This window comes from Scleropages formosus, chromosome 17, assembly GCF_900964775.1.
Source record: "Scleropages formosus chromosome 17, fSclFor1.1, whole genome shotgun sequence".
Classification (NCBI taxonomy): Eukaryota; Metazoa; Chordata; class Actinopteri; order Osteoglossiformes; family Osteoglossidae; genus Scleropages; species Scleropages formosus.
The window spans coordinates 8,043,289-8,062,316 of NC_041822.1; the positions used below are offsets into that span (position 1 = coordinate 8,043,289).

At 41.1% G+C, this 19,028-nt stretch overlaps 2 protein-coding genes across 3 annotated transcripts in view; both read right to left on the reverse strand.

The window, feature by feature from the left end:
* The window catches only part of wdfy3 (WD repeat and FYVE domain containing 3), a 54,924-nt gene extending 54,446 nt beyond the window's left edge, over window positions 1-478 (reverse strand). For both annotated transcript variants that reach the window (XM_029259342.1, XM_029259341.1), the window contains exon 1: window positions 308-478. The gene's annotated coding sequence lies outside the window, so the exon portion shown is untranslated. The remainder of the gene's footprint in view (window positions 1-307) is intronic.
* A 1,722-nt stretch (window positions 479-2,200) lies between these two features.
* On the reverse strand, window positions 2,201-5,484 carry LOC108938508 (probable isoprenylcysteine alpha-carbonyl methylesterase ICMEL2). Its single transcript, XM_018759091.2, has 9 exons — window positions 5,163-5,484; window positions 4,872-4,933; window positions 4,592-4,741; window positions 4,345-4,465; window positions 3,621-3,833; window positions 3,242-3,325; window positions 2,914-3,055; window positions 2,651-2,813; window positions 2,201-2,531 (listed from the first exon to the last, which is right to left on the reverse strand). Coding segments are annotated over exons 2-9 (1,110 nt in total). The 5' UTR covers window positions 4,874-4,933; window positions 5,163-5,484; the 3' UTR covers window positions 2,201-2,296.
* Between the last annotated feature and the right edge of the window lie 13,544 nt (window positions 5,485-19,028).

Here is a 19,028-nt window from a genome sequence, read left to right on the forward strand (position 1 = left end):
AGGGAGCGCCGAGCAACCCCGTTCGGTTCCGGACACCCGCTCGGCTCGCCTGTTGTTAACATTCGATTAGCCCAATAACCATGCCATGGTTAAGTGCCATTAACTACGACTGACTATAAAATTAACACTGCGGTGTTGTTGTAAACACCGACTGCAGCACTGCCGTGCCCACTGCACTGGCACTGGCTTCTTAGTTATTCCCACGACCACGGCACGTCCCTCCGCTCGCTCCTTCGTGTGCAAACGCGCGATATCCAAGGCTGAAACATCGCTGTTATCTGCGCGTACTGTCACAGGATCGACTTACCAGTGGATCAGAGCCCGGGTTCGAGGAGCGAGTGGCACATTTTTAAGTAAATACGATTCCAGGTGCCTCTTCACCCATATGTGACAAATAGTGCCGTGTTGTCAAAGCGACGGCCGCTCGTGCCGCCGCTCGCGCTCCTCCTGCTGGTGGCCATTTTAAATAGCGACCCCAGCGTCGACTTCGCAGAAGAGCGGGAGCGCCGTCGTGGTTAAAAGTGCTCCGCACGCATGCTGTTAGTTACACGCTGCTCTTTCGCTACGCACAAGCGCTGAGTGTAATTTCGAGAAAATGAGTAAAGGTAAAATAACACGCAGGGCCACGGTGGTCCTCAGTGTGTACAGGAAACGGGGCCTGAGGCGGTGGACGCTAGGGACACATGGCGAACCGGCTCAGTCCTTCGTGGGGAATCGGTCACAAATTCATTCAAAATACACACTAGTAGAGTGTGGGAGGACTTAACACTGAGGCGAATTACAGAACACCCGGGACACAACATTTTCCCAGTTTTGGGCACATCACTTTATTGTGTGAAACAGTAAAAAGTATAGTGTTAGTCATTCTCCAGGGATACATTCATTAAGACTAATTTCAACACGGATTAAATATGTACTTTCATTAAAAATAAGAAAGTTTAAAAAGTCTGAGAATTAAACCACATACAGATCATAGTTGTCAGACTAATTATTATAAAATACATTTAATTGCAACTGTAGAAGAATAGCAAGGACTCTTGCAACTACTAAAACTTCTATCGATAGAATTCAGCAAAAGTGCCACACAGAATACTGTCTGCAATAGGACGTCACCATCTGCTTCAAAGTACAGTACTGTGATGAACAGGTCAGATATTTATGTCTAGAGAGGCCCATGACCACTACATAGTCAGGGCTCATGAACCAATCAGGTTTAAAACAAAAGAAAAAAAAAAAAAAACACTTCAATAAAGTATGAAAACTAGAAGATATGGTATCAGCCCCCCAAAAAAATTCATAGAGGAGTAATTTATGGCTGGCCAGGGGGTTGATCCCAGGTGCATCTTGGCACCGCTGCCCACAAAGATGAACAAGGCGCTCGACTAATTACACAAAACAAGTAAGGATTCTTCAAACGGAAATGGAAATAGTGATGACCAGGGTTTCACCCTAGGTTAACTTTCCAGAGCCTTCCGCATAACTCATACAGCAATATACCGTTTTCTACAGAACATGCTATCCGGTAAAAATGATATCACAATTATTGTAATATTTAAATAGTCCCAAATATGATCTGATATTTAAGCTCTACTGTATATTCATAAATATTCTGGACTTCATACTGTTTCAGTAAATTTCCAATTTACTTAATCTTAATGAGTAAAAGGGACGTTCTACTGGACAAGTTTGATGTAATTCTCCAATAGTTATTTCCCCAAAATAACAATGATAAGGATTATTCTCAATTTCTTAACAAAACCTAAATAACATGAAATGTTACAGATAAAGAAAAACAGGTCAACTAGCACACTGGTCCTTTGTAAAGTTTACACTGCAATACATCATTATTTTAAATGAGCAAATAAAATTTAACATACACTATTTTATAATGGAATATTAAACAATGGAAAGATGTCCGCATAAAATAGCATAATTAAAATTACTAAAGCCATAGTAAATGGATGCCTAAAACTTACTTTGCTTGTAATTCAAATGAACTCACACACACACATTTTCAGAACCGCTTGTCCCATACGGGGTCACGGGGAACCGGAGCCTAACCCGGCAACACAGGGCGCAAGGCTGGAGGGGGAGGGGACACACCCAGGACGGGACGCCAGTCCGTCGCAAGGCACCCCAAGCGGGACTCGAACCCCAGACCCACCGGAGAGCAGGACTGTGGTCCAACCCACTGCGCCACTGCGCCACTTCAAATGAACTGAATAGTAAAAAAAGAAAAAAAAAAGAAAAAAAACTGCAGAGAAACTACAGCATTATGGAATCAGTGCCCATTTTGTCAACACTTTGCTATGAATTTATGGAACTCCTGTTTGATACACCCAAATACAATGTGGTAGAAGTGCCTGTCCGGTGCCATAAGGTCAGTGACAATCTCAGTGTGGTTCATCTTGGGCAGCAAATAGAGGGACACCTTCGCAGAGAGGGACGTGAGAGCCTCAGAGAACTGGACTGAAGACTCTACAGGAACAACGATGTCATCTGTTCCGTGGAGCAAGCCGAAAGGAGGAAGTCTACAAAATTCACAAGAACAAAGGTTGCTGGTCTCATGTCTAATTCATTTTTAGCAATCTTGTCACACTGTGTCTTCAAATTGGGCACAATCACAGAAAGTATTAGAAATGCATCATACCTTTTCAGAGCACCCTCATTAAGTTTCCCTAAGAAAGTTCTAGGTGAGTAAATATCAAATTTATCCATTCCTCCCATGGCTCTGTGCATTGTGGACACATACTCAATTCCTCGAATTTTTTCGTGCTGGTAATGGTCCACGACATCATACACTCCACTCAGTCCTTGAAGACATTCATAGAAACACATTCATTTTGAGTTAAGTTGAACTGGTGATATGTGTTATTTTAAATTGTATTGCAGTAATACAATTGATGCCTTTACCTATAACCCCTTTGATGGAACAGGTAATTTCCTTCTGTGTTTCTGCCTCTATTGCCAGCTCATCAACACCCTCCACCAGAAAGAGAGTGGTCAATGCACACAGATGAGCACCTGCTGAATGGCCAATCATTACAATACTGCCCTAAATAAAAGGAAAGATAGCAAATAAAGGGAAAGACTGAAGAACAAAATTTCAGAAAATTCCATATGTACAATTCAGCCACTGTCAACATAAATACATTACAGAAAAAATACTGTAATGAGGGGGGGGGGAAAAAAAAAAAAAAACCAATCATTGTACTAAAATGTCACTGTTCATATGACTTACTGTGTCAATATTGAACATATGCCCATTGTTTCTCAGCCAAACCAGGCAGTCAGCAACATCTTGAACCATACTTAAAACATTTCCCTAGGAAAAAAAAACATAAGAATTTACAGCTCATTCTAATGTCCAAATAACACCAAAAACATTACAGAAATCTTATTTTTATTATGTATGAGAAATTCACTGGATATCTCATTTTATTGTTTTGACTTCATCCTTCTGAATTAAAGTAGAATTGCATTGAGCAAGAGGAATGTGATCAATCAGATGAGTCCAGATTACAGCAACAACAGTGTTACATCTGCTGAATGAATAAATGTACATGTATTCTTGTGCTGGATCACGTACATAATGTGGAAACAATTATGTGATGCCACACCTTTGGATAGATGGAATAATCAGGGCAGACCACAGTTGCATTGAGCTCCTTTGCCATCTGAAGGGCCAGTAAACAATATGTGGACCTTTCTCCTGAACCCCATGCACCTCCATAGACAAAAACAACTACAGATGAAAGGGTATTGCTGGATCGGTCCATTTTGGGAGAATAGTACAAATCCAGTTTGTTGCCATGGCGGCCAAAAGAGATGCCCTAATTGAAAGGAGAACAAACATTTGGTAAAACCACAATATAAAACATACTGTAGCATTAGAAATTATAAAGTGCACAAAGGGTAAGACCAACAAAGATGACTGTATATCAACCAACCCCCCCCCAAAAAAATACCTTAGCAAATTTAATATAAAATACACTGGACTGTCATATTGTGAACACAACTGGTACCACAAATATAACTGTTGCCTGCTTTGTTCATAAATCCAAACACTATGTCACAATCAAGTTTAACAACATGCCGAATTAATTGAGTGCCACATTCATACTGTTTGGGTGTTTTACTGCCAAATAATAACAGACTGTGTAAATGCAACTAATTTTTGAAAACAGAAATGCATAAATGAACGGAAAACTGTGGAAACACTAATGCCTAGTGTACCTGTAATGCATTTTAGTTTGTTTAGGGTAACAATAATTTAATGTTGGAGGGAAAGTTATTAACTCCAAAACTACAATCAGTCTTCCTATATAACGAGCCCACGTTTACCTTCTCATAATGTTTGTGATTATCAACATTCTTGTACCACAATTTCCACTGAAAGTACAGTTTGCCGTATTGCAGATATTTCAGAGTTTCCAACACAGCTCGGGTTACATAGTAGATCCGCCTATTGGGAGACAACACATACTAATTTTACATACAGTATTTGGAAATGAGCACAAAGGCAAAAAAAAAACAAAAAAACAAATTAGCCAATTCAGAATGGTAACATATGCATTTTTGATTGATTTACCTGGGTTTTAGGGCTTCTATATACTTTCGATATCCTGGGTAGTTGGGCCATCCATACACCCACTGGGTAAGAAGTGAGATGCTATAAGGAATGGCAATAAATATGGCTCCAGCAGCCAAGGGCAGAGAAACGTGGTACTTTGAACCAATCCTGGAGTTAAAAACAGAAATTCCACATCAACTGGCAAAAACAATGATGTAACTAATGTTAATGCCATGATATATGTTTCGAATGTGGCTATTGATAAAATTATTCAATTGTTAAACTGAAATATACTTACATTGAGATCTTTTTCAAAATGTGACTGAAGATACTAAACCAAAACTTGTGCTTTCAGATGATCTGTAAAAGAGAAAAGGTCTTACAGCCAGATTGAGATTCCTAGGCAAATAGAATATATTCACGCTACCCTGTTACGTAATATCTGGGCCAGTACATCTTCTGAAACCCTAGAGGATCATTCCAGAACAGCAATGGTCATCACACATTCTTGTTGGACATTACCTCTTTGACAACAACTCAAGTCTTCACAATGAAGTAGTTTACATGGTGTACTGCGAGTACTACTCACCAGGACGGCAAACAGAGGAACAGGGGGATTTAATTCCAGCTCGGCACATGATGACGTGACTGCGCTCAGTCAGTTCATTAAGACGAGTAAGGTTAAAGGTGTCTGCTTCATTCGGGCTCACTCTTATTGAACAGAAAGAAGAGCACGTTTAAACTTTTTCATACTAATAGTTAGAGTTGTGCGAAAACGGCACGATTTCATTCTGCACTGAAATACACCGATCAGTCCACGCGATTCTATGCCGTTCAACGCACCTTACAAAATCGAACGCCGGTCTGCGCATATGACGTCACCAAACCCCTGTATCCTCATTGGTCCTCGGTGTCATGAGGCGGAATGTAACGTGCGGACCCGGAAGTTGTGTCGGAATTATCGCTCACTGCACGACCGCAACCAAGGACCCGATTTAGAGTTTAAATAATAAAACACATACGTATTAACAACACTGTATTAACCATGACTATGTAATGAGCGATTTACTTTGTAAAATAGAATGTAAAAATTCACCTTGAAAATATATCTTCATCTCACAAAGGATGTCGCACAAATGTTTCCATTTAAATGTAACACACAAGGTGGTTAAAGATTTTTACTTATCTCGAAAGCAAGTGTACTTATTGCCTAGAATGCACCCTCTCTCTCTCTCTCTCTCTCTCTCTCTCTCTCTTTAAACTGAAAGATTACACTAATTAGATATAGGCTATGCTGTATCCCAGGCCTTGGACCGGGTCCTGCTCTCCAGTGGGTCTGGGGTTCGAGTCCTGTTTGGGGTGTCTTGTGATGGACTGGCGTCCCGTCCAGGGTGTGTCCCCTCCCTCTCTGGCCTTACGCCCTGTGTTGCCGGGTAGGCTCTGGTTTCCCGCGACCCCGTATGGGAGAAGCGGTTCCGAAAATGTGTGTGTGTGTACCCCAGGTCATCTCGTTCAGTTCGACGCACGTCGCTTTGGAGAAAAAAACGCGTGTGAAACGAATAAATACGAATATAACGCTGGGGAAGTGAAGCAGTAGCACTTCCTGTGTTAACCACTAGGTGGAAGCAGTGTACAATGTCTGCTCACGTGGTGCCCGTGACATTTTCCCTCCAGTTCCAGCTGTCATCCCCGAGCAAACCAGATCTTCTGTTTCTGTACTGTGAGGGACAATTTACAGTGAATGTGACGATACTGTGTGACAGTGAGCAAAGTGCGGGCGGCTGCGTTGTTTTTACTGGAATAATGTGAGATGAGTGTTTGTGAGTGCAGCCTGAAGGCCCAGTTTCGTGTGATGCCATGATGAGATGCTCAGTATGATGAGGAAGTGGCGGCACGGCGAGTAGCGCTGCTGTCTCACAGCACCTGGGTGGTGTGAGAGGACAGGGGTTCGATCCCCGCTCAGTCTGTGTGGGGTTTGCATATTCTTCCTGTGTCTGCTCTGGTTTCCTCCCACAGTCCAAAGACATGCTGTTCAGGTTCCCCATAGTGTGTGAGTGACAGACAGACAGTGTGTGTGTGTGTGTGTTCCACTGATGTATGGATGAGTGACCCAGTGTAAGTAGTGTATCTACTTGGGACAAGCGCTTTCAGTCGATGTGTGTGTGTGTGTTTGTGTGTGTGTGTAAGTAGCATCCTGTGAAGCTGCAGGTGTTCCTGCTTATGCACAAAGGGGGATACACAGCTCATCCAGCTAAATGACCCAGTGAAGGGGAGCAGGCGCTGGCACACTGGCTGGCTGAGTATGGATGACTTGAACATGTGTCACGCACACACACAGAGAGAGTTTCTTTGGGTTCATCGTTGTACTTGTCCACTAATGGATTTTAAGGTTTTAACTACATTCCATCAACGGTCTCACGGCGCTATGAAAAAATAAAACCCGTCACAGCTGCCATCATGTGTAGCGACAGGACGTTCTTCGAGGCTCTGTCAATAACAATGGCTGCAGCGCAGGCATCCTTCAGCATCTTTGTTGATCTGAGCCAAATGCGGGAAGCAATCACCAGAGGGCTACATTCATGCTGGTGGAAACACACTAGCCACTTCCTCCCCAGTCTGGTTAAGCTCCACAGACTCTAACGTCACACACATACTAGTGGCCATGGCTGCTGCATTCGGAGGGTATCACATACCCCCCTCGACCAAAACCTTAAAAATTTTTATTGGTATCACTTATAATAACTCAGGGGGGGTGTGGTGGCGCGGTGGGTTGGACCGGGTCCTGCTCTCCGGTGGGTCTGGGGTTCGAATCCAGCTTGGGCTGCCTCCCCCTCCAGCCTTACGCCCTGTGTTGCCGGGTTAGGCTCCGTGACCCCATATGGGACAAGCGGTTCAGAAATGTGTAATAATAACTCAGCATCACAACATGTTTGCATTTGTGCTTTATGGACATTTTTTTTTTTTTTTTTTTTGCACGACGTTTTATTGTTTCTCGTTTCTTTACTCAAGATTTACAAATAAGTTCGGTAACCACTATTTGACAAAAGTTCTGTCCTTGCTTTGTCACTGGGGATTATTTCCATTTTTTCAAAATTTCAGATATTTTAGTCATCTGAAAGTTGGAATTAAGGAATGTAGTATATCTATTTGAGTGTGTCCACATGTTGTTTTCACGAATATCCACAGTCGCTGCAGAAATATCTCTTACTTCGTTGTACTGAATACAATAGAAGGAGATACTGTATATATGCATCCATAATAACTTGAATGATGTCTGAGTGTGATATATAGCTTACGGTCATTTTTTAGTTCCTCCAGGCAATCTTGCGTTGAGCTTGCAGGGACAGTGGGAGAGGAGATTTACCCTGATTTTATATCTTTGAGAAAAACTCTAGTATTCAGTGTTTTTTCAGAACACATATTAATGAAATTATTTGATTTGTTTTCATTTTGTGCAAACTACCTGCTGCTAAGTAACCAAGGCATACAGTGCTGCAACTGTTCACTTGTTTTTAAGTGTTTACTAGTGTTTCACAGATTTAAAAAAAAAAAAAAAACATTGAATGCATTTATAAATGCATAACTTGCCATGCCTGTGAAATTACAGTCTTACTGACCCAGCATTGCATTAAATTCTGAAACTAAAAAACAGCCGAGTTATCTGAAGACAATACTAAAAGCATTGTGACTGCAACATCTGTGGGCAAGGTAGATTACTCAGTTTTACCTTTGTGTTATGGCACCTGTGTTTTACTTGGATACTGGGGAGCCACAGGGTGTTTCTGTTTTGGTCACACCTCAAAAATAAAATATTGTTACAGATTCATATATTCCATACCTTTTAAACCTCTACAGTGACATTCCAGTCGCCATTATAAATCTTCACCTATGACGTTTTAACGCAGCTTTACAAAGAGATTAGTAAAACAAAAGGTTCAGTTCCACGAGCGTTAAGTTTGAAGACCTTTTTCGTTTCTTGACGCCTCGCGTTTACTCCTGTGGCATCGTGGGTAATGCTCAGTTGCTGCGGGTTCGAATCCACCGCCGGATCTGTCCGTATGGTGTATTATGCACGTCCTTGTGTTTGTCTCATTTCCAGTTTTTCCCGTGGCACAAAGACGAGGTTTACGCAAACTACCGACTAATAAATTGCCCTCGGTGTGTCCCAGGTGTACCTCACCTGTGTTTGCTCCGCAAAGCTCCGATGGAAAAAGATTTAGTGGAAATAGCCGGGACGGATGAGCACCGTTTCTCAACGGTACGTAAATTATGGCTAATTAGGCCTGCTGGTTGAACAATCGGAAAATGTGCCCTTCGCCGCAGACCCGCAGGGATCCTGAAGCAAACCAAGTATTGTATTTCAGGAAACTCGGAGAGCGTCGGTTCTCAAGTCGGTTTTGCGAGCGCGGCATTCCAGACGTTAGACGTAATGAACCTTTCAGCCCCGCTACACAGAGCTGACTCTATGGTCATCCAGTAAAACGCCCATGTCTGGGAAACTCCCTTATTCTCCGTGACTTTCCGTCCTTTTTCGGTTCATTTTTTTTTCTTGAAAATGTTATACAAAAATATGTTTTATTACCGTTCTCCTCGGCTGCTTCTGTTATTAGTATGTACAGAACATTAATATGACGTTGCGTGTACACCTCCCGCATGTAGTCCAGTTGAGCCATTATATTTTTATGAACATTTTGGTGTCCGATGCACACAGAGTTCTTCACGCAGCGGTGGGAAATAAGAATCTGTTCGGAAACAGGATGTGACTAATGACGAACTTGAGGATAACGGTGCTTGAAAGTAATTTTCTGAAATAACGCTTTTTTGAAAGACCGTGGACGGTTGTGAGGATATCAGGGAGTATGACACGGGGATGGAATAGTGTACCAGACTTCATTCACGAAGAAAGTACTGACACTTTTTAATGTGATCACGTGTTGTGGCTCTTTCTGGAGTCTGAAAAAAGGTTTTTAATGAACTTGACACACATGCCCATGGGAACATGTAAAAAGTCGTTAGGCAAAAACAGGGCAGTGATTTCGGACTGCTTCAAAAAGCATTAGAGGTAGTAAAAAAGTGTATTTGACAAATATCGGAACAAGGATTCTGGTGTATTGAACTAAAATGCTCTGTGTCCATTTATATTCCTCTATTTTCAATCAGATTTCATTCTCTGCAATGGTTAAATAGTCTGTAAACTGTTTAAATACTTTGTGTTGTCTGATGGTCTAGGACTGTTTGATTTCCTCCAGATGGTTAACATGATGGCAGTAATTAAACAGAAAATATTTGCTGCTGTCAAAAATAAATTACTTTCAACGACTTACATTGCAAAAGCGGAATTACACGACTGTACTAAACAGATCCTAAAAATTGCATACGCATTTTAATAGAGGAGATCTACGGACATTGTTATTGTGGAAGTGCCAAGAAATTAATAGTGAACGTTTGGAAGACACAATTCAGCATGCGACAAACCCTTCTTTCTTTCACCAAATATCGACCTCCAATACATTATGTAAGGAGAATTTTTGTGCATTAAATAGTGCTGCTTCCATACCTTTCAGCACTTGAATTTGCCAGTATAAACGAGAAATCAGTGCTCCTTGCTAATCATCATTTGAAATCGTCACTATTCAGTGCTTTTCCAGAAAAGATACTGAGCAACATCATGGCTTCTCCAGGATGTTAAAGTTCAAAAACACAGTAAACAGAGAACTGAAATTAGAATCTCGAGACTCGGAACAGCAGTCCTTCAGTCCTTCCGTTTGTCTGCATTACAGCTGAGGATCATGCTTATCTCCTTACATGTCATTGTAACTCATTGTAGGATGCTGGTGTGACTCTTTGATAAAAAAAAATGAACCATAGATCACTTTTTGTGTGTTCATGAAATGAAAACTAATAATACGACAGGGGATGCACAGACCGTACATACAGTTACTGCCAACGACTGTCATGGACTTAAAAATGATAAAAACAGTAATAAATAATTTAATGGCTAAAAAAGCCAACAAACACACACCGTCTGAAACCGCTTGTCCCGAGTGGGGTTGCAGCAAGCCAGAGCTTAACCTGGCAGCACAGGGAGCAAGGCTAGAGGTGGGAGGGGACGCACCCAGGACAGGACGCCAGTCCATCACAAGGCACCCCAACTAGGACTCGAACCCCAGACCCACCATAGAGCAGGTCCCAGTCAAACCTGCTGTACCACCACACCCCTGCCCCCACCCGCATTTAAAAGCCAATAGTGTTGCTCAGATGTTTGGATTTTAGAATTAGTTACCGCCTTGCGCTATAGCACAATTTAAAGGTTAAATGAACAAGAAGTAAAACACTTTAATCACATTTGGCTCTTTTGACTTCTGTTCCATAGTCTATTACAAATAGATTCATTGGAGTTTTCCTGTTAAAACCAAATTGTACCAAGTTTGCGACCTCAAACATATTTTGCAACTTGTTTAATTGCTAATGAAAATACTTATTTTATAATGCAGCTTTGAGGACTGGAGCAGATAATCAACGTCTTTTTGGAGCAGTTAAGCCAGTGGAACGAGTTGAAGTACCAACCTGAGCAGCAAAACAAAGCAGAAGGTCGGTGTTTTCATAAGAATGAATTTAACTAGCAATTTCTGTGACCTTTAAACCACGGCAGGGTCGCGACACAAAATGAATTAATTTGCAGTATTTGGTATTTTACTCTTTAACAAATTTTGCTAGCGATATTTTGCAGTACCTTATCCTAAATGTATCATTTTTATCAATTCAGTTATAAGGAACACTTATCTTTATTCAAAGGATATATTCCATTTGTTTGGCCTGTTTTGACCGAAGATGCGTAGATTATTATTATTTGTATACAGTGTCATTTTTATTAATGATCATTTTAACGACAGACAGATAGTCGTAGACTGAACCGTCGGATGACTCAGTCCCTAAATGATTTCAGTAGATGTACATCTGAAACTGAAGACACTTGCTTGTCACACTGGCTTATGTACACTAGTCACTTCGGAAATGGAACCCAAAACCACAAGGTTGTCACCCCACTGCCGTCACAGTTTGACTGGATGAGAAGTAAAGTCATGTACTCGTATTACTCACACTAAGCACGTCGAGCGTGGTTCAACTGCAAACTCTGCACAAGAGCTGGTTTGAGAAAGCCGAGCAACACTTCTATGGGACAAAGTTGAAATCAAAGCAACTCACGAGTGTCCGAAATCTCTGGGAAGCGCAACAGAAGAGCTTAGAAGATACGTTGGCCAGTTTGTTAGCTGAATACCTTGTGTAAAAAAAAAAAAAAAAAATTAAAAACGAAAGTGTACTCAAACTTTTGACTGGCGCTGTGATTACCTGTGGCTCAGGCTGACAGAATTGTCTCCAATCCCTGCCTAGCGCCTCCAACGTCCTGCGGTGATGCTGCACAGAGGGGCTGCGGACGGTCACGTCTGAGCAAAGTGCTGCAAAAGCGGAAAACTTTGACAAAGCCGTGAAAGGTCATCCGGCGGACTTCGTGCCACGCCGCCCTGGACAAAGCCCACCACCGACGACAACAAAGCAAGTCAGCCGACAGCGGTGTTTCCCATTTGGACTCCCGTATGAGATCAACTTCCACTCATTCAGACACTTTCCTCGCGGCCACAGCCGACAGCAAGCCTTGCTGATGATCATACCTCGACGTGCATTTCTAGGACTCTTTCTTACCGTCAATCATTCGTGAGCAGTAGGTGCTGTGCAGTTAAGCCCAACGTCATCTGGAGACTATCTTCTGAAGGACAGGATGTGCGTGTGTCCTCTGATAGAAAACTGATTAAATTAGTTAGATGTTACCACACTCATAGACTGGACTGGATTTTAAAACAGTTTGTACGAGTACACATACACACTCACGGGGGCTTGACTGGGTCCTGCTCTCTGGTGGGTCTGCGGTTTGAGTCCCGCTTGGGGTGCCTTGCGATGGACTGGCATCCCGTCCAGGGTGCGTCCCCTCCCCCTCCAGCCTTGCGCCCTGTGTTGTCGGGTTAGGCTCCGGTTCACCGCGACCCCGCTTGGGACAAGCGGTTTCACCCAGTGTGTGTGTGTGTGTGTGTGTACATACACACCAGTTTGGGAAAATGGTGTGACCTAAACTGGCCCAGTCATACCATCAATAAATCATTCACACTGTAATTAGAGGTATGTTCAGTTAGTTTAGATTTCGCCTTGTATACAGCATATTATGCCTATGGATGCTGATGAGCCTTTGGGACGTTTTGTTCACAAACACATGGATTATTTAAGATGAATCTAATCTGTCATGTCCTGTGTGAAGTCTCCCCCAACCCAGACCACAGTTTAGCGCAACGTACTGTTGGAAAAAAAACAGCAGCCACTTGCGAGTGAGTCACGATACACGAGCAAAAAGTCCATTGTGAATATACCTGCGTTGTCATTTCCAAGCTACAGCAGACGGTGACCGCAGTAACGTAACGGCCAAAATTTCAGGACAGCTGAAAACGGTGCGGAAAGGCTGTAGCAGAGCCCGTTTTCACGCGCGTAGCGACGACGGAACATTTTTCCCACTGGACCTCGGATCTGTAGCACGGCAGAAACAAGCGAAAGGACTCCATCGACAATTTTCTTTTAAAATCTTTCGCACACTGACAAAGCTCTCTGCCCCCTTCTCAGGAAACCACAATGACTCACTGTGAGCAAATGTCTCGGGGGCTTGGAGATTTTACACTCGTAGGCCTTGTCACGTCTAAAATAGCCTTCGTTCACATGACGAGCCTATACACACCCAGGACAGGACGCCAGTCCATCACAAGGCACCCCAAGCGGGATTCGAACCCCAGACCCACCGGAGAGGAGGCACAGGGCAAACCCGCCGCACCACCACACCCCCCATCGCAAGCCTATATATTTGCCTTAATTTTGAATCAGTAAATAATTCACAGTATTTTTAAAGCACATTTTACAATCTACATTAAGCAGAAACAAAAAGGACAAAGCACAGAAAATACATTATTCCTTTACGTCTTTTCAAAGGGTAACAAAAGGTACGCAAGAAATAAAGTAAAAGCTATAATATAGATGTTATTGCCTAGAATGAAACTTCTGACCTTCATGGAAGGTTTACCGAAGTCGCACTGCCCATTTAGATTTGAGATGTGTGCAGCTGAAATGTTTGCTTCCAGTTTTTTTTTTGTTGAGATTTAATCAAACCTTGAACAAATATAATACAAGATCATTACAAACAAAGCAACGGTTGAGGCTTTTGGAGCAATTCCCTTCAAATTATTATAACATTATCATTGTTATCATGGCATTATCACAGCATCAAGTAGTGTACATACAATTTCATTTTATGTCAATAAAAGTAATATGGCACAATTTATGAATTAAAACTGTTTATTTTGTGGTCTATATTTGGAACTGTTTTGCAGTAGTTTAATGGGGAAGGACTGAGACCAAACAGAAACACATTGTTGTTTCCAAATGACTTTAGTGGAGAGCAGTTTCCCATCTTCCATGAGGGGGGAAGAATACAAAATGCAACATTTTTATGGTGTTTTTGGTGCACAGTAATGATTCCGGGAGCCATATTTTAGAGGTTTTATTATAATCATGTGAATTTTTTGCTTTGAATGTGACAGGAGTCAAAAACTTAATTTCGTTCTGGAGCAATGCCTTCAATTCACCTGGCTGCCGTTGTTTCAATGTTCACGTGGACATATTTTTTTTTGTTTTTTTAAGATGAACCCTGTGTCATGTTTTTAATATTCTGTGAAGTTTCCCCCCAATAACATTTAGCCCTTAATGTCCACTTAGCTGCCCAAAGCAGACAAACCTGGTCAGCACAAACACTTCTCGTTTCATTGTGCTGGACTAAAATGGACTGAAACGGCACATTTCTTTTTCTGTAGATCACCGCTAAACCATACAATGTTCATAAGACCATATGACTACTACAACTTAATTCTGTTTCTAAAATATCTGCATGGTTTCGTCAGAAAGAATCTGATTATCACATTTGCCCCTACAATACTTTGGTGTTAGACATTTGTTGCAAAAAAATAGAGTAGTATGGACGGATGTTTATCTTCTGCTACACACTTCCTTGTACAGTGATTTTTTTTTGGCATTGGGTCAGACTGGCCATCACAAACAAAACAGTAGTGTATAAATAATTCTGTTCATAAATAAAACAGGCTGCATGGAAAGCATTGCTCTCAGATGTGGGCACACGAGAAGAACTCGGAATAAAGCTGAGGTGAAGGTGTGATGCGGAGGTGCTTCCCTGGCACCGTGTATGACAGCTGGAGTAGATCTGCCACTGACATCACGGAGGATGCCGCGATTGTGACGTTAGGGTTACATCGCATGGAGATAAAATTTTGCCAGAGCGCCACAGGGGTTACGATCTAGAGATAAGAGATCTCGCACTCTCTCACACACGCACACACACGCACAGTCACCGGAATGGTATGCGAAACCATGACAAGCTAAAAGCTGACATATTGAAAATAAAACAAAACCTAGCTAAACCCAGCAAAAAAATGAAATCCCTACTCTCAGAAAACAGTTTAGTTTTTATTTTTATGCAAAATTAATTATTTCGAGACATGCTTGAGGATATTATTCGGGGAAAAAGTGAAATTTCAGATATGAGCTGTGGAATGTTTCAAACTGAACTTCTTTTCACAAATGCTAGCTCCCTGCATTTACACTGTAGGACTGCAAAAAATTCCTTTTCCATGCCCATCATTCCAAAATTACAAATGTTCATAATATGCTTTTAGCTTCATTGTAGCCAGAAACAAACGTCCAGCTTTGGAAAATGTTTTCATTTTGAATCAGATTAGAGAAATCTGTAGTGTCAAATCAGAGTCAGCGCTGTTGAGCGTCATGCTTATTGTGCCTTCATTGTGCATTCAGTCATTTCCAGAGCTGAAGGAAACTGGTCTGAATGAAACTTATCCCCCTTCCAAACCATTTATCTCTTTAGCAGATAATGTGGGCTCTCACTATCTGAAGATCAAGCAGTTTTATGTACATGTATCTCACTGAAGTAAACATGAAAATGGGAGATTAATTCTCTAGGATAGAGTCCTGGCTGACTAACTACATATCAACGATAGATGTGCTTTTCTGCTTATAATGATGACTAAAGTGAATTGATCTGGTTGCTAAAGAAGATCACTGTGAAGTGGATTTGACAGCACAACAAGAATATTAATAGCGTTTCCAAAAAGAAAAAAAAAAAATTCTTGAAATAAACTGGAGAAGGCAATGCGTCTGAGTTTTGGGAGGGCAAAACAAAACATTATGTAGTTTTCTCCAACCTCAGGTAAAACACCTCCTGGGGTCCAGTTTCTAACTGCAATTCTTTCAACCACTACACAATAATGAAAGGTTAATAGTACAGCTCCTAAACAGTACAGCTCAATCCCTTGTTTTATTTTCAGGTTGGGTTCTCTTAAAAACATCAGACAAATAAATAATGAATTAAAAATTCTTTTGTCTGTTTTCATCAACAGCTCATCCAATGCAGGGTTTCAGGGTTCTTATATGCTACAAACGTTGGGTATGACACTCCTATTTATCTTTATTAACACGAAGCAAAATTATAGTCCCCTGTATAATGGCTGATAATAAATAATACATCATGTCCACAACCTTTAATTCATTCTGTTGTTCTGGCTTGTACATGCAAGATGGCAGGAGGACCCCAGCACTATCAACTCTGGCCTTCTGGCTTTTTGGCTTTCAAGCAGGAGGTGTCAGAAAAGTTACCACAGGGATAACAGGCTTGCGGAGGCCAAGCGTTCATAGCGACATTGCTTTTTGATCTTTTGATGTCGGCTCTTCCTATCATTGCGCAACGGAATTCACCAAGCGTTGGATTGTTCACCCACCAATAGGGAACGTGAGCTGGGATTAGTCCATCGTGAGACAGGTTAGTTTTACCCTACTGATGATGTGTTTCTGTGATAGTTTTCTGCTCTGCTACATACGATCAGGTGCCACAGCAGAATGAAACAATGGAGTATAGAAAGGAGGGTGACTTGGAGAACATATTAAATAGCATTTCACCTTAAAGTACCAACTGTTTATCTTATTGTACCAACTCATCACATAAATGCCCGTCATGATCTGGTGACTTTCAGTTTGCAATCCAAAAAAGCATCATAACAGACACATACCTTTATATATTCTGTAGCAGGTGTAAAACGTCTTGGATATAGCTATAATGAATAAAAATATGCCAAATGAAATCATTCCTGCATTGCTATGAGGCACTCCCCCACCCTACACCACAGAACCATTTGAATTTGAGTGCATTTTGCTGCCAGCTAATGACAGAAAATGGAAACCCAGGCCCTTTTCACACAGCAACAAGAGACATTTTAGGAAATGTAGAAAATGCTATTAAAACAAATGAACAAAATGGGAAACGTTTGTATCTTTGAGAAAACGTAACTTGGACATTTGTAACACTACTTATAAATGTATAGCATATCACTGCCACTCTCATTTGCAACAAAAAACCTGCATTAATCTCAAGAGTTGCACAGAAATATCTAAAATGTTTCTTATATGTGTCATATGCACTATTGAGGATATTTCCATCCAGCTTTAAATAGCCATGTTTATATAGTGTTCATCCTTAATATGCATCTTCTCGTCTGAATATTTGAGTAGTATTCAAGGAGGAGGAGGGAGTATTTTAATTTATTATTCTTAAAAGTTTGTTCAGCATCAGTCATCAGAACAGTTGTAACAGGTCATAAGTCTACAAAGTAGTTCAGCCTGTTGGCACTCCCTATAAAGACTATGTTTTCAGAGACAAGATTATATCTTTTTGTCCATACCTTGTTGTCCAGCCTCGCCTTATGAACACAAAGACATGCATTTTGTATTTAACCTTACCGAATCTAAACCGACAACTCTTTTTACTGCTTTATCTTATGATTAGTAAATGATGATCATTTTTTTCATGTCTTAACATAAAAGATTGAGGTTTTAACAAGTGATATCTGATGCTACTGTATTTTTTTGCAATCTCAGATTTCCTTCTTAAAAAAAAAAAAAAAAAAACTTCTGCTCACTGCAGATGTTTTTCATTAAAAAATGCCTCAGAATCTAGGGAGTACTAACACAGGAACATTAAAACTGCACTGATATATTAATACATTTCAAACAAACATTCACTCTTCCAAATAATGTAATCTGGTTTCTTCACTGAGATCTATAGCGTCATTTTCTTCTGCTTCCCCAAAACAGCACCAGATGTCACAGATCAGCATCTTAAGCAACCATGCAATCTGTTTTCCTGGAAGTCATGTGTGTAAGGCAAGTGCTGCAATGCAAGCCTACCACTCCAGGAGCATGTTAACAGCATCAGAAAGGTCTGACACACACAAGAATGCAAGACTGACTCACTGACTACCCTTTTTCTTTCATACATATGTAACGTTTTAATAAAAACAAAATTGCAAATGAAATATCTGATTTGAAAACTGTAAAAATCCTGCTGTATATGTAAATATAAATGTTAGAGTCTCATTTTCATAAACAAATATAAACACATTTACTTATTTAGCAGATGCTTTGCTCCAAAGCAACTTCCAATGCATACTATGTAGTGTCATCAGCCCACACACCTTATTCACCAAGGTGACTTACACTGCTAGATACACTACGTACTTACACTGGGTCACTCATCCATACAGCAGTGGAACACACTCTCTCTGTGTCACTCACACACTATGGCTGAACCTGAACAGCATGTCTTTGGACTGTGGGAGAAAACACACAAACACATGGGGAGAACGTGCAAACTCCACACAGACTGAATGGAGATAAATCCACATCTCTCGTACCATCCATTTGCTGTGAGACAGCAGCGGTACTCACTGTGCCACCGTGCCGCACCAATACAATTTTGCAAAATACAATTTCACAATCGTTAAAGCCACTTAAAACTTAGGAAATATGTTCTCCAGCTGTGTGTCAGAGGCAGCCTGAACATACATACACATCCCTATAACACGCACAACTAGCCACAAAAAAGAAAGATGAGTAAGAGCCTCTTCAGAGTTAGAATATTATCTTGTTATCTCATGTCATGGGTTTGAAGGGATAAAAAAAGGCACCAGTCAGTGTAGAGGTTCCTCTTCCTTAACTCGCTTCTGTGCTCTTCCCCTTTCTTTAATATATACCAGCTCCTAGCGAAGAGTTAAGACTCAACTGCACAACACAGTCTTACTTTGCCATGGAATGCAAGTCTCACTGGACTGGAGTATGACAGGAAATGCTGTCTGAGCAGAAGCCAATAAGCATCTTTGCAGCTTTTCTTCTCCAGGCACTGTAGAGTAAGGTTTTCAAACTCACAAACGGTTCGTGTATACGCTTGTATTTGCTGAAACCAATTCTGTAGCTTTAATTAACTCAGTCAATTGTTATGTCTCATAAA